We start from the raw sequence: 16,445 nt of genomic DNA on the forward strand, positions 1-16,445 counted from the left end.
ACTTATGATCCTCCTGCCTCGACCTTCCGAGTGCTGGGCTGGAAAAGGATCCTCTTTAGTGCACATTCCTGTCTTACAGAGGAGTGAGGTGACGTTACACTTGCCCTGGGCCAGCACACAACATTGCCAGGCTTCAGATCCAGGTCTTCTCATCCTGAGCTCCTCCTCACTCTTCCACATGACCCCTCACTAGCCTGATGTCCTGGGGGGTTGCACAGGATCTTTGAAGGACCATGTGCTCTGCCTGGGCCCTGGGTAGGCATACTGCTGACAGGGTGTGGTGCTGAGCCTGCGGGGCAGGAGGCCAGGCCTCCTTCTGAATCGTAGCTTAGGAGAAAGAGCCAGGCAGTGGGACCTCAAGGATGGTTGAGTGACAGCTATCCTGGCAATGATCAAGCACACAATGACCCTCTGCTGACACAAAAGCAGGGCCTAAGCCCCTGGAGCATGTAGTCCTCTCACCCCAAAGCCTCTGTTGCTCACCCTGCCCCTGCCCTTTGATTTTGGCAACTGGGTCTCATACTGTAGCCCGGCCTGAGGAGGAACTCACCATGTAGCCCAGACTGGCCTTGGTGATTTCCTTCACAGCGTGTACCTGCCTGCTTGTCACCTGACTTACCCTCCCCCCCCCGCTACAGTGCCAGCTTCACAGCTCCCAGCCATGACTTTGTATCAGCTCAGCTGTTTGTGCAACACCTACTATAGGGTCTGGCTCCTAGCAGATTTCCATTGATTAGGAAGGAGTGAATGAACAAATGATGCTTTCACACATCATCGCATCATGCACACTGCCATCACCCAAACATGCATGCATTGGAATCACATGGGAGTGCGTGTGTCCCAGGGACATGAGCACCCAGCTTCATCCTCCCATTTGCATTAAATTGGGAGGGACAGCTGGACAGTTGTAGGCTCCAGAGTGAATCCACCGTACAGTGCAGGCAGGTAGTGGTTGCTTTATGCACTGTGCTCAAAAGCTTGCACCTGAGTTGGCAGTGAGCCGACGAGAGCTGGGACTTCTGGTGTTGGCCACCCAGCTGCCCTGGTTAGAAGTTGGGTGGTGAAGCATCTCAGGAGACCAGAGCTGTTTAGACTCTCAAGGGCATGTTTTCTAGTCACCTGATACCACCACTGAAAAGAAAAGGAAGTTCCCTCCTTGTCCTCGCCCAGCTCAAGTCAAAAGGAGCTGTTGTCCCTCTCCCCTCCCCTGTCACCTCCACTTCTTGGGTGATTGTATGAGTCAGAGAGATGTATGTCAAAGAGGAAACATGAGCTTTCTCACCATCTTCTCCTCCCATTGGGTTTGAGTGAGTAAGAAAACCCACTGTTCATGTGGACAGTGGTTGACAAAAATAGGGCTAGGCGTTTCTGGAGATTTAGCCTGGGCTCCAGAGTCAACAAAACCTGGTCCTGCCTGTCTACACAGGGTTCAGACAGACACCGTGAGGGAGGGAGGTGGGCTGATCGCTGCAGAGGACAGTCACCTGGTAAGGATCTGACCCTGGACCAGGGCAGGCTGTGCAGCTGGAAGAAGCTACTCATGCGTTGTCCAGTCTCAGATTGCCAGGGGAGGCGTGGTGGCCAGAGAGCTGGGGAGGGCAGACCAAAGGTTGGGAGGGGGAGGAAGGAGGCATGGCCATGCTCTCTTCCCAGGAAGATGCTGGCCCCGTGCAGGCCCCTGGGCACAGTCCTGCTAGACAGAAAGGGGCCCGGCTTCCAGGGCTCTCACATTTTTCCTAAGTGGGAGATCTGCTCTCCTGCCTGCACCCATCACTTTCCTAGGACCACAGCTGCAATCATTTAATGTCTGTTTTGTTCTGGGACTTGAAGCTGAGATTTAAGATCACGGTTCACACTTTCTGCGTGTAGCGTCTAGGGACCTCTAAATAGAAATGAGAGAGGACAAAAGAGCGGTGACGTCCTAGTAGGCTTTGCCACAGGCAAAACAGTAGCTGGTGACATTGCGTTGAGCACAAATCATGTCCAGGACATGTGTGTTGACAGAAGCAAGCTGCTCATGTGGCTTCCAGCATGACTGATGTTGACAGGCCTGGTTAATGACTGATGTCTGTTGTGGAGCGCTGGACTGGGAGGGGGAGGTCTGCCTGTGATTCTGGTTCCACTGCTCGGTAGACTGGGCAGCAGGGCAGAGCAAAGCCATTCCCAGTGTGGGGCGCTTTCCACGTATGGCAAATTAGAGCAGTGATTCAAAACATTTTTAAAGCCACAGAACCCTTTTTTCACATTGCCTCTCACGTAGAAGAATACCCTTACAGCTGACAGAAGCAGAACTTCTTGTTGCTTGCTTGGGGCAGCCTGCCCTAGGGGTTCCAAAGAACCCCACACCAGATTTTTGTTTTTTAATGTCATTTGTATCAGCTGTTCTCTGTTCACTTGGCTAAGGTTGGCTGCATCGGTTGCTGGGGTAATGTTAACAGCAGGTAATGTGCAGATGAGTATTTCCCTGTTATAACTGCGCTGATGGGCTCAGCCCATCCTTCCATCTGGCCCTAAATTTACAAACACTGCCTCTTTCCTCTGACTGCTGTTGAGCAGCAGTGAGTGGAGATCTGACTACTCTTGCCCCTCACCTGTGCTGCCCGGTGACCATGTGCCTCTGAAAGGTAGGACTCCTGCCTGTGGACATCGGGTCTGCTTCTGACTCTGGCATCCAAAGCCATGTGAGCATGGTGTTCTCACACTTACAGGAGAGTCTTTCACGATAGTCAGAAGCTTCAACGTCAGCCCCTGCTCAGTGGAAACCTCACTGTGTGGCTTTGGGAAAATTCTCCGCTCTCTCTGAGCTGTAGTCTTCCCACCCATAAAATGGAAGAGAAAATAACACATGAAGAAGCTAGATGTGGTGGCACATGCCTTTAATCCCAGCACTCAGATAAGAGGAGCCATATGAGTTTGAGGCCACCTTAAGACTACAAAGGGAATTTCAGGTCAGCTTGGGCTACAGTGAGACTTGACCTTAAAAAACAAACAAACAAGAAAATTTTATGAAACTGGAGAGATGGCTCAGCAGTTAAGATGCTTGCCTGCAAAACCTAAGTACCTAGATTTGATTCCCCAGTACCCATACAAGCTAGATGCACAAGGTGGCACATACGTCTGAAGTTTATTTGCAGTGGCTGGAGACCCTGGTGTGCTCATTCATTCTCTCTCTCTTTCTGCCTCTTTCTCTTTCTCTCTCTCAAATAAATAAAAAATAAATTTAAAAAAAAAAGCTAGACATGGTGGTGCATGCCTTTAATCCCAGTGCTTGGGAGGCTAAGGTAGAAGGAGTGCCATGAGTTTGAGGCCAGCCTGAGCTTGAGCAAGACCCTGCCTCAAAGAAACACTACCATGGGCCAGGCATGGCAGTGCATGCCTTTAATCCCAGCACTTGGGAGGCAGAGGTAGGAGGATTGCTGTGAGTTCAAGGCCACCCTGAGAATACACAGTGAATTCCAGGTCAGCCTGGGCTGGAGTGACACCCTACCTCAAAAAAACAAAAACAAACAAAAAAACCCACTACAGGGCTGGAGAGATGGCTTAGCAGTTAAGGTGCTTGCCTAAAAAGCCAAAGGACCCAAGTTCAATTCCCCAATACCCACATAAGCCAGATGCACAGGGTGGTACATATGTCTGGAGTTCGTTTGCAGTGAATAGATACCCTGACATAGCCATTCTCACACACACACACTCTCTCTCCCTCTTTCTTTCAAATAAATAAAAATAAAATATTAAAAACCACTGCTGTGCTAAGGGACTGGGGCATGCTACCCAGGAGTCCTACTCAGGACCAACTCTGTGTTTCTGTCAACTCACTTCTTGGGCGTTTTCTTTTCCTAAGGATCAAACTCAGGGCCTTGACACATAGGAGTGTGTGTGTGTGCGTGTGCCAGGGTCTCCAGCTTTCCATGGGTGCTGAGGAATCAAACCTGGGCTGGCAGGCTTTGCAAGTGCCTTTAACAGCCAAGCCAGCGCTGCAGCCCTGTTTGTCTTGAGACAGAGTCTCATGTGTCCCAGGTTGGCCTCAAACTCACTATGAGTTTGACCTAGATTGCGTCTGCCTGTCCGGTGCTGGGATTACAGGGAGCACCGTAGTGCCCAGCCCGTACTCCCATTTGAACCAGGACATGGCCTGTCCAGTGCCATCCGGTCTTTACCCCCCAGCCACTCTCCCCGCTCAGCATCAGTACTACCCTGCTCGCAAGCGGCAGCTCTTCTGAAAATCAGAACCTCAATTCTCCCACAAGCTGTTCCAGTTTCTAAGCCTCACCTTTGTTTCCTAGCCTCTGACCTTAAGGATAATTAGCAACAGCTACTGTTTCTTGAGCTCCTGCTCTGTGTAACTCTGTAGGCTCTCATGCTAAATATTTTATGGGTCTTGGTTATTTTGATCTGACATTTAAAAAATGTTTAACATAGTATCATACTATAAAATGTAGAACCACTGTTATCTCTTAAAATGCCTATCACTGTTGTCTTCAGTTTATAGATGAGGAAACTGGGAATTAAACTTGCCTGGGGTCTTTGAGCTACAAGGTGGTAAGGTCAATATATGGCCCTTGGCTTGGACACCTGTAAACCTAGCCACTAGGTCAGATGACTGTGAATGCTGTTGGGGTGATGGGAGCTGCTGTTTACTGAGTGCCTGCCGCAAGACAAGTAATGTACTGGGCACTTTATTGCTTCATTTAAACCCCACAGCTGAAAGAGGAAACGTCTTATTTTCATTTTATAGAGGTGGGGATGGAGGCTTTGAAGCATTGAATGACTTCTTTGAGGTAGAGGGAACCCAGCAGCAATGATCAATGGATCTGAGCATTCCTGTCACTTTATGTTTTTGTTGCTGTTTTATTTTGTCACTTTTATTATTGTTTGAAACAGGATGTCACTTTTTGTTTGTTTGTTTCTTTGTTTGGAGGTAGGGTCTCACTCCAGCCCAGACTGACCTGAAATTCACTACATAGTCTCAGGGTGGCCTTGAACTCATGGTGATTGATTCTCCTACCTCTGCCTCCCAAGTGCTGGGATTAAAGGCGTGCGCCACCACAACTGGCCCAGGATGTCACTTTTTAATGCAGGCTGGCCTGAACTCATTCTGTAACTAGCCCAGGCTGGCCTCAAACTCATGGCAGTTCTCCCAAGTGTGGAGATTCTAGGCAGGAGCCACTATGCGCAGCTCACCCTGCTTTTCAGGACAGATAACCTATTGCCTGTGGAAAAAATAACGAGGGACCCTTTGGCACCACCCACTCCACAGAGTTATTGGACATTTTATTTGCAAAAATAAATAAGTAAATCAAAGAAATAAAAAGTGTGCTTACACTAAACCAGTGATTAAAACATTTTTTAGGGGTCTGGAGAGATGGCTTAGTGGTTATGGCATTTGCCTGCAAAGCCAAAGGATCCTGGTTCAATTCTCCAGAACCCACATAAGTCAGATGCACAAGGGGGCGCATGCATCTCGAGTTCATTTGCAGTGACTGGAGGCCCTGGCAAGCCCATTCTTTCTCTCCTCCTCCTCCTTCTCATCTCCCTTTTCTCCCTCTCAAATAAATAAACAATATATATTTTTAAAACCATTTTTAATTTTCTTTTTAATGTTTATTTTTTTATTTATTTGAGAGGGGGGGGGACATGAAAGGGCACACCAGGGCCTCCAGCTGCTGCAAATGAACTCCAGACGCATGCACCACCTTGTATGGTTTACATGGGTCCTGGCGAATTGAACCTGGGTCCTTTCGCTTTATAGACAAGCACCTTAACCTCTAAGCTATCTCTCTAGCCATAAAACATTTTTAAAGCCACAGCTTGGTCTGCTGGCTCAGGGAGAACCTAAAGGGGGGTTTCCAGGTCTGGCTTCACCATTGTCTTGGCTGTGAGACAGCCAGTGCTGAGATGTGATAACTGTCATGGGACCTGTTTTTCCTCCCTGGTTCTGGCTGGTCCTGCTGTGTGACCTGCTTCTGCAGGTTCACAGAGGCAACTTGGTACTGGGAAGGAAAGAAGAGAAACCAAGATATGTCACCTGGCCTCAGCCACACCCTAAGCCACAGGAGGCTGCTGAGCTAAGGGCAGTGTCCACACATGCCCAGGACCTAACATTCAGTATGCTCATTGTGAGAGAGCTCCCAGTAGCCCAGGAGGTAGCTGTGCCATCCCCTCCTCCTCCTTCTTTTTTGCTTTTGTTTTTTTGAGGTAGGGTCTTACTCTAGCCCAGGCTAACCTAGAATTCACTATGTAGTCTCAGGCCGGCCACTGACTCACAGTGATCCTCCTACCTCTGCTTCCTGAGTGCTGGGACTAAAGGCGTGCACCACCACGCCTGGCACCATTCCCTTCTTTGTAAAAATATGCATATATATTTTTATTTATGAGGGGAAATAAAGAGAAAGGATGGGTGTGCCAGAGCCTCCTTGCCACTCCACACAAACTCCAGATGCATACACCACATTGTGCATATGGCTCACGTGGGTCCTGAGGAATCAAACCAGGCTAGCAGGATTTGCAAGTGAGCACTTTAACTGTTGAACCATCTCCACAGCCCACCATTTTCTTCTTAACCACTGTCTCAAAGAAGTAAAGAAACAGCTGGTGAATGGGATTCAAACCCAGGTCTGACTTCCAAAACCAGGAAACACTACAGTGAGTGTGTTTGGATGGTTGGGGTACACAAGCAGGGTGCAGACTAGGGTAAGGGACAGTCTGTCGCCTCTCTACACCGGTCCAGACGTCATGCAGAAACTACAGAGCATAAACTCAAAGGAGGCCATGGGACCATACCCCCTCCATGCAGCCCTTACCCTGAGGCCCCTCCTAGCTAAGTCTTCTTTTGGAATATCTGCAGCAGGTCTGTGGCTTGGACCTGCTAACAGAGGTAGCGAGGAGTTTACTACAGGAGAGAGTGGGTGAGAGGAAGTTGAGAACTGAAGAGCCAGAGAGAAGTGGACAGAGGTGTGTGTGTGCCTGTGTAGGGGCGCTGCACCAAAGCACGCAGTTGCCCTGCAGCTCCTGCCCCACGCTGGCAAGCAGGGAGGACTCAGAAAGTGGCTCAGGGCCAGTCAGGAAGGTAATCTACTTCCCCAGTTACATAATGCTCTGCTCTGTCCGGTTAATGGGAAACCACGTTTGCAGTGTTGGCTGCTTTGCATTAGTTGTATCATTTTCGCCTTGTTTTAATCTGAAGTGTGGAATACGAAGAGCTGGGAGGGGTCGCGTATCTGATGTGAGAGTTCTGTTCACTAGATTCCACAGAGGAGGTCCTCCTTTTTATTGGGTTCTTTAGCTCTACGGCCACTGGTATCTTTGTACTGGGCAGTTTATGAACAGCTTTTGCTTGACGTGAAAAGAAGGAAAAAGTTGTGAGGCCAGAGGACCCCAGCGGGTGGTGGAGATGGGTTTAGTGAGGATGTTGGGTTGGGTCTGGCACGTTTTGCTTGTGTTCGGCTACAGTGAGCCGGGGAGCTGGTGACAGCAGTGACTTGAAACAGAACGGGCCAGCGTGGACTCATTTTATAAAGCCCCGGGGCACTGCTGGGCGCGGGTTCGGGCGGGCCCAGGCGAGCTCCACCCTCCGAGGCGCCGGCTGGCCCGGGCCCGCCCCCGAGGCCGCGCGGCCGGCCGTTGGTGGACGCCGCTTCGGCCACCTGCCCCTTACCTTGGGCGGGCGGGGCCACCTGGGCCCCGCCCCCGCGGCTCGGCCTCCCCGGCTCGGCGGCCCCGGCCCCGCCCTCCGGCGCGAGGCCCCGCCCCCGAGCCCCGGAGCCCGGGGAGGCGCGTGATGTCACGGCAGCTTTGATACAAAGAGCCCCTCCGGCCCACGCGGGTCTCCCGGCAACGGGCGCGCGCGGGCGGGGCGGGCGTCTTCAACGAGCCGAGCGGAGCGGGGCGAGCGGCGGCGCGCCCGGGACTGGACCCCGCTCCCCGGCTGCCGCTCCTCGCCGGCCCGCGCGCTGCTGCCCGCGGGATGCGCGCCCCGCAGACTCCCGGGAGCCAGGTAAGCGGCGGCCGCGGGGCTCGGGCTGGGCGCACCTGGCCCGGCCCGCGGGGTCAGGGAAGTTGGCGCAGCGGCCGCCGGAGAGGCCACCGTTCCCGCTGCGCCCTTCGGGCCCTGGGGGCGGCCCGGAGCCCAGGTGCGGTGAGGGGCGGCCACGCTGTCCGCGGCGCACTTCCAGAAAGGGTCGCGGAGAACCTGGTAGGCTGGGGGGGGGGGGGCTCGCCGACCCGGGGCTTCCTCCGACCTGACCCGGAGCCCTGCCCTGGGCTCGGCCGCTTCCGAGGGCGCTGTGCGTGGCGAACTTTTTCCGTAGCTCCTGACGACTGCACCCAGGCTGTTTCCCTGCTTCGCTCCTCGCTCGGAGAGGTCAGAAAAGAGCCGACCCAGCTTGGGGTTCGGGGACAAGACCCTGCCTGCCCCTTCTCAGCGAGATGCTGCTGTGGGCGGAGGTGTGCGCAGGCTTCAGTCCGCCTGGCTTGTACGCAGCCGCTCCTCTCCAGAGAGCAGATCTGGTCCCAGCACTGCCCTAACCTTAATATCAGTGCAGCCCTGCCTGTTTCATCTCCCCAGTCCTGCTATCCCCCAAACGAGCTAGAAATGACACCCCTGGATTCGGAGGGGCAGGTCAGTTTTATACTGACTCGTTTATAGCTCTCCTTCTCAAAGGAGCTGAGTGGTCTGCGGTTGGCTGGTTCCTCGAGATGCATCCATTAGACCTCAGCCTCCCTTCACAGAGCAGGAGGCAGGTAGTAATTGCTTGGGTTTTCCCATCCCATGGGCAACCCCAGAGCCCTCCCCAGATGAAAGATGGCTATGGCGATTGGTAGGAAAATGTCTGGGGAGGAGGAGTTATCAACTGCATGGACCCACCTCTGCAATAGAGTAACTCCCTCAGCTACCCACCCACTAGCTGGGGTCCCTTTTGCCTTGCTCAGGAGCTAGCCAATGGCACTGGCTCAGACCTTAACTTGCTTAGGGGTCTTTTATGAACTGCTTGGTTATGTGCCTGGGAACTTTAACATGGGACCTTGAGTCCCTGGGTCTGATCTGGCACTGCCCACTTCCCCTGAATGCTGGGGCAAGATCATCTGGACTCTTTGAGGTAGGTTCCTGTGGCTTTGAAGCGGAGTACACATGTGGCCTGCAGGAGCGAGGGAAGCTGGCAAAGACAGAGTTGAGCCTGTGGGCAGCACGGCTTGGGCTGCTGCCTGGTGGAAATCAGCTTGGGAATTAATTTATGTATTTATTTGAGAGAGAGAAAGAGAGGGAGGCAGGCAGATAAAGAGCATGGGTGTTCCAGAACCTCTAACCACTACGAACTCCGACACATGCACCACTTTGTGCATCTGGCTTTATGTGGGTACTGGCGGATCAAACCCAGGTCTTTAGGCTTTGCAGGCAAGCATCTGAACTGTTGAGCTATCTTTCCAGCTCCAGCTTGGGAATTTTTGGTTGTTGGGTTTGGGTGAAGGTGGTAGGGTAAATGACAAGACCAGCAGGAGAGATAAAGAATGAGCCACAGGGGAGGGTTGGTTGACTAGCCTGGCCAGGTGAGTAGACTGACCTTTGCCCCAACGGAGATCTTGCTGGACAGACTGCCTTGGAAAGGCCTGCGGGGGAGGGGAGGAGAGAAGGACAGAAGTTTGGAGGGACCAAGAGAGTTCCAAGCCATCTCTTTTGAACATCCAAGGCTTAGCTGCACTTGGGAGGTTCACTTGTGACTATCTTTGCCCTTCCTAAAGCATGCTGGAATTTTTGTAGCCTCCAGCCTCTTGTTCTTCTGGGAAGACCTTCATCTTGTAGCTATTCCCCTGGGGCTCTTTCCCTTCTTTATTTATGCTTACCCCACACCATGACTTTGAGGGGCTGACAGTCCCTCTGGGTGGCCTGTCCTGCCAAGGGTTTTTCACAGTGAACCCTGTTCTGTGGGGCTTCATAATTTCACATCAGTGTATGTATTTTAGATGAGGTCAGCTGGAGATAGCAGGTAGACCTAGATAGCAGGCATCTCTGGGATGGGATGGGACCGCCTGGGCTGAGAATGCCTATCCCACCCTTCCCTCTGGCCTATATAATATCTTCCTAGCTGAGGGCTTGTTGTGTTTTGAATAGGAAGATCCTTTGGCTCACTTGATTTTAGCAGTGGGGCCCAATGCCTGGCCTTGTAAGGCATGCCAGACCCTAGGGTGGGGCTCTGCTGTCTCTTGACTCAGTAACTGGACGTTTGTAATGTCAATTCATGGGCCATGAAATCAGACGGACCTCTCAGTTATCACAGCTAGATTAATGGGAGGGTTTGGCAAGCCTGCCTTGTGTCCTACTGGACAGTGTGATCCTCTCTCCTGGACAGCACCCCAGTCTCCATCAGATGGAATTTCAGGGCACAGCACCTTCCTGTTTCTCTTTGCCCACGTGTCTGGCACAGGGCAAGTGTTGCTGAATTCACTCAGTCCTCAAACACTTGGGTATCTGATTTATGCGAGCTTCTCTGTTAGGTTTGGGGAACCATGTGTGGATGAAACGGACACAAATTCCATCGGCCAGAGGTGAGCCTGTGGGATAGGCAGGAGAGCAAGCAGGGAGCACTCAGTTCTAACCCTAGTTGGTCAGGGAAACCTTGCTGCCGACATCTTGACGAAAGAAGAACAGGCAGAGGGAACAGCAACTACAAAGGCCCTGAGGCCAGGTGGGCCTGAGGCTGAATGGTGCATCCATGGGACTGCAGGGGGTGTTGTGTGGAGAGACAAGCTCCCAGAGATGGAGGGGTGTCTGCTGCTACCAAACAGCAGGAGAAAAGAGAGAGAGGCCCAGCAGTGGAGACTAGAAACCACTGCCCACATCATCTTTCATAACTGCTCTCTTCAGAGCCTTCACCATGAGGGGATTTAGATTTGCCACATTTCTTGGGAAACAATGTCTGTGTGGGGGGTGCTCCTGTGGACTTCCTGCCATCAGCCTGGGCTGTGTCAGATAAGGCTGACATGTGACTATGACCAGTTGCAGACCGTGTTGTTTCCACCACACAAATAAGCCTTACTGGTGCTGTCTGTCTTGGAGCTGACAGAGCACTTAAAAGGTGGGGAGAAGACCAGCTCTGAGACCCTTAGGGAGCTGGCAATGGTTCTCACCGAAACACTGGCTAGTTCCATCTCCTTCCTGATCCTCCTTGGTTCTGGGTGACTAGGCCTCACTGTGCCACACTGTTTGGGCCCTCATTCCTAAAGGTCCCCATGGAGGCACTCACACACCTGGCCAGTAGCTTTGGGGTTCATCTCTGTTGTTGAAAGCATGTCTGTCAAGCAGACATCAGGTGGGGCATCATCTCCTGTATATCCTCGCATGGTGGTTTCCAGTTAAGAGTTAGGGGTGGGCTGGAGAGATGACTTAGTGGTTAAGGTGCTTGACTGCAAAGCCAAAGGACTCAGGCTTGATTCCCCAGGAACCACATAAGCCAGATGCACCGAGGGGCACATGTGTCTGGAGTTTGTTTTCAGTGGCTGAAGGCCCTGGTGTGCCCATTCTCTTTCTCTCTCAAATAAAAATTTTAAAATATTAAAGAGTTACAGGGGACCCTCTGAGGCCCTGGTGGCTAGACTAAGTCAGTGGCTACTTCTCCTGTGCAGGACTCTTAATTTAAGTATGTTATTTATATTTATTTATTTGAGAAAGAGAAAGGGATGGCATCTATGCCACCTTGTGCATCTGGCTTTACATGGGTACTGGGGGAATTAACCCTAGGTCCTTTGGCTTTGCTGGCAAGTGCCTTAACTGCTAAGCCATCTCTTCAGTCCTTTTTATTTATGTGTGTGTGTATACATACACACATGTGCCAGGGTCTCTTATCTGCAAATGAATACTTGTCATATGTACCACTTCTTGCATCTGTCTTTACATGGGTGCTAGGGAATTGAGCCCAGAGTAACTAACTGCTTTGCAAGCAAGTGCATTTAACCACTGAGCCATCTCTCCAGGCCCCTCCTGGGCAGGACTTTTGGCAGCTTTGAGTCTGACCACAGTTCCAAGCAGTATGATCCAGAGCCCACATTGGGTGCCAGGTATGGAGAGTGTGCCCTCCAAAACCTGGGTTGGGAGGTGTCATTTTTTCATGCCAGGTGTTGGTCTGCACATGATAATCTTTAGTAAAGTGACTGGGGCCTCATCGTATTACTGTTAGTTAAATGGAATTTGGCACTTGGCCAGTTCATACAGGCCCATTCAAGTTTAGTGGACTCTAGGCCCTTACTTAGAAGGGGGCCCCTTGTGGCATGGCATTTAGGAACGGAGCCCTTCCTAAGTGCACTTAGGAGCAAGAGCTCAGATTCTCAGAACCTTCCTGGCACCTAGGAAGTCTATTGGTCCCTTTGTCATTTTTTTCCAGTGACCTTGGAGGGAGTGAAAGGGGCCAGAAAACAGCAGCCAAGGACATAATGCATCCTGGAAGGTCAGCAGAGCATCAGGAAGGTGGCTGCTGTGGCCCAGAGCCATGGATCTGGGTGACTTCCAGCCTCAGTTTTGCCTAGCAAGTGGGTACTAGTAATGGCAACACATATAACCCTGTTGCTTGACTTCCTTTAGCAAAGGCAAACTTCTTCACCAATGGTCATAGTTGTAATTGAGTCAACCTGTTTCATCTTCCCAGACAAGTGGGTTCTTTCCCTACCTTGTCAACATTATTCAAATAAAACCAACTTTATAGAACTTTTTTTTTTTTTTTTTTTTTTTTTTTTTTTTTTTTTGGTGAGGTAGGGTCTTGCCTAGTCCAGGCTGACCTGAAATTCATTCTGTAGTCTCAGGGTGGCCTTGAACTCTTGGTGATCCTCCTACCTCTGCCTCCCAAGTGCTGGGATTAAAGGCATGCACCACCATGCCCGGCAACTTCATAGAACTTTTTAATGTCTGTGGTTTTGCCCATGAGAAAACCTTTCTCTTCTGAGGGACCAAAAGGAGGAAGGCCTAAATGAACTGAGGTGTGGGAGAAGGGGAAGTGTTCTCTAACCGTCTTGGAACCCCTGTGTCCTGTAAGCCTGATGTCATGAAAAGGGAACACATACTTCAGGTAGTCCTGGTGCCTACAGTATGGGGCAAGACCTTGGGGCGGGGTGCTCTTGGTGCTAGACCTCAGCCTCCCCACTTGGACAGGTGAGAGTAGCAGTAACTTTCTCCTTCTTGCTCACTGGTTCCTCAGGGAGAAATACCCACGTCAACCAAGCACCTTCCTCTTGTTCAGCCTCCTAAGACCTGACTTCTCAAGGTAGAGAGTGCCTTAGAGCTTGCAAACATGGCAGTGTAGACTCAGGCTCTGCCACCTGCTAGTTTTGGCAGACTGTTGTATTCTGTGAGGATGCAAGTGTCCGTCTCAGTCAGGTCGTGTAGGCCGGAGGTGTGTGAAGGCCAGAGGGTACTTGTAGCAGTACCTGGTGAGTGCAGGTGCTGCATTTCGGATCCTGCAACTCCTGTGGCCTGGTTCTTGGGAAGGATAACCTGAGCTCCTAACAGAGTGGCTTGCAGGGAGTGGCGGTCTTCCTTGAAACAGGAAGGTGGCAGGGGAAAATCCAGACTGCAGGGCCTGCCCAGGAAGCCAAACACTGCTCCCTCGTCCCCTGTGCTTTTAATTCAGTTGCTTGGCCTCTGCTGGTGAGCTTCTGGGACACAAGTGACTGGCGCCTTCCTGGAAATTTGTGAATGAGATGCAAAGCACATGAGGTGACAGCCTTCTCCCCAGGGACTTGTCATGGGGCTGCACCTGGCCCTTCTTCCTAGAGGCTGCCCACTCTGCTCCACATGGCCCATAAGGGTTTACGGGGGAGGGTGGCCCTCTGTCCACCTGCCCTTCACCTCCAGCCAGGGCCTGCCACCTGAGCCAAGCTGGGTAGGGCGGCTTGGAGCAGTGCTGCTTGTCTGCCCCTGACAGCCCTGAATCCAATCCGCCTTATTAAAGTGCTGCGGCTCTGGCTGGCTGGCTGGCCGGCCAGCCGCAAGAAGTCTGTAGACTGGCCAAGCTGGAAGGTGCAGGCTGTGCAGCCACTGGCCACATAGGTGACTGTCCTTGGTAGTCATCCAAGGAGCAGGCGTAGCTCACCCAGCTTGGCTGCTCTGAGGTCTGCGGCTGTGCTGAGGCGGAGCCGGATGGCCTGGCCTGGCTGCTCCAGTGGGTGGCAGTTTGAACAGCTTCTGCCTGGCAGTGCTAGGCGGCCTTGAATTGATGGCCTAGTGGCCAAATGAGGTTCCTGTCACTGAGGTAGTCCTGGCCATCACATCTTTGTGTGATGATCTGCAGTTACACTAGTTATTGACAAAGAAGGGTATTGTAGCAGCAGGATATTGTGTATGTGTGTGTAAGAGCTCACATGGGTGAGTATACACTGAATTGACTGACTGACATTAGGACACAGGGTAAGGAATCATGACTGAATTTTCATTCCTATTTTGTACTTTCACTGTATTTTATAGATTCTGAAACACTTTCTTAAAGAATGCTATTTATTGATTTACAAGGAGAGAGAGAGAGAGAATATGGGTGTATCAGGGCCTTCTGCCACTGTAAATGAATTCCAGACACATGTGCCACTTTGTGCGTCTGGCTTTATGTGGGTACTAGGGAATTGAACCCTGACTGTCAGGCTTTGAAAGTGAGCACCTTTAACCACTGAGCCATCTCTCTAGCCCCTGAGACACTTTTTTCTTTTTTTTTCTTCCCATGTTAACATCTCAGATTGGTATGTGTTATGTACTTGCAGGTATGTTAAAATTTAGCTAACAGCCCTTTTCTTTTTCACAGTACTTAAAATAACAGTGCAACTTGAAATCAGAGGTGTATTGGATTTAGTGAAACACAGACTAGGTTAGCTAGCCTCTGGAGAAATTATATAATTTGCCCAGTTTCTTCAGAGTAAGGAGTATAGCCACCTGTAGTGGCAGAATTATATGAGGGGTACTGTAATGTGGTTCAAAGGAGCAAGCTTGTACAGTGGCCCACTGGCCTCAGATCCTAGCAGGCCCATGAGCTGTGTGGCCTTGGGAGGGTGAAGCTCTCTCTCTGATCCTAAGTTCACAAGCACAGTGAGGGAGGGCAGGGCCTCTTCCGGGTCTCCTGCTGGGTGTCCTCTCCCATTACACTGCCTTCCCTCTGGGCTTAGGAGGAGAAATGAGTTTATGGAACCTGTCACTGGCCTTCCCAAGGTAGCAGAGGGAACTGTGGCATTACCAGAGTTCCTGGACTATTTTATAATCCTTGGACATGATTTTACCTTCTTCCTCGTTGTCCTCCCGCTGTGCTGAGCTTTTACATTCACACGTGCTTCTCTTTAGCAACTTCCTTTCACATCTCACTTCTCTCCTCAGAAGCCCCCCACCCACCCCGTGAGTGGCGAAGGGCAGAAAGATTACATTCTGCGTGTGTCACCGTCCCTGCAGCATTCCACTCACGTGCTCACGCCGCCAGCTCCTGTTCCTGCTGCGTGGAAGGCTTGGCCTTGGACTTCCCGGTGCTCAGGCTGTCCAGGGAGTATTGGACATTGTCACAGGAAATTCTCTGCACCATTTTTGTGCTACTGAAACTAGACCTAGCCTTTCATGTTCTACTTGTGCTGGCTCTGTGACCTTTTGCATATCACAGATCCCCTCCAGGTCTCAGTTTCCCCACTGAGAGACTGGCCGATGCTCTTGGCTTAGTCCTACTCAAATATTCAGGACAACTTTGTGTTTCTCTAGCTAAGTGATAGAGATCTCAGGAGGGCCAGGTGACGGTCGTGTTGCCCTGAGCTGGATGAAGGAGTTCTGGGTGGTGGGCGGCTGGGCTTTGAAGGCACGGGGCCATGTCCAGGGTGGCAGGGCCGCAGCTGCTAATAGGGTGGGGTGGGTGTTAAGGTTTCAAGGGGTCTGGTGGACAGTGTGGAGGGTTAGGCACAGACTGCTAACTGAGGTAGACCAGGGTATGTGAGTAGTGGACTGAGTTTGAGGCCCCAGAAGATTCAGGTGGAGTCACCTAGCTGATGGGAGTATGCAGAGGCACATTGGGAGCTGCTGGGTGGAGGGAGGCTTTAAGAGGAGTGGTGGCTTTAAACTTTGTTCCCTCAGGTCTCCTTCCCTGTCTCCTCATGTCTAAGACATTCAGTAGCTGGCCCCTTTTTGAAGCAGAGGTTAATGCCCATGTGCGTAGCAAGTGGTGTAGGCCCAGGCGTGGGGGAGGCGGTGACAGAAGCTTGATGTGTGGGTAGGCAGCAACACGTCCTGACACTGGGAGCCGTCGAAGGGGCTTGGCTGCCGATCTGAGGAGCAGGTCCCAGCTCTGTGTATGTGTGGTGTGTGTGTGGAGGGGTGCTCACAGGCTCTTTGAGGGTTCCCAGTGGTCTCCCCCATGAGTTCTCTGCGCCTGTGGCTGTACTCATGTCTAGTACCTGCTCATCTACTCTCATGGGGAAGAGGGGAAGAACCTGGGGGGGCACCTGTGCTT

At 51.7% G+C, this 16,445-nt stretch overlaps 1 protein-coding gene across 4 annotated transcripts in view; it reads left to right on the forward strand.

Annotated features, from left to right (window-relative positions):
* Rab11fip4 (RAB11 family interacting protein 4) overlaps positions 1-16,445 on the forward strand; it is a 129,437-nt gene that overhangs the window by 75,939 nt on the left and 37,053 nt on the right. Inside the window, exon 1 of one of the 4 annotated variants that reach the window (XM_045158044.1) lies at positions 7,935-7,993. The exons of the other annotated variants lie outside the window; for them this stretch is intronic. Coding sequence (XP_045013979.1) covers positions 7,964-7,993 — 30 coding nt within the window. The 5' untranslated portion in view covers positions 7,935-7,963. Of the gene's footprint in view, positions 1-7,934; positions 7,994-16,445 lie in introns of those variants that run through there. 4 annotated transcript variants of the gene reach the window in all.

Source organism: Jaculus jaculus, chromosome 9 (genome assembly GCF_020740685.1).
Source record: "Jaculus jaculus isolate mJacJac1 chromosome 9, mJacJac1.mat.Y.cur, whole genome shotgun sequence".
NCBI lineage: Eukaryota > Metazoa > Chordata > Mammalia > Rodentia > Dipodidae > Jaculus > Jaculus jaculus.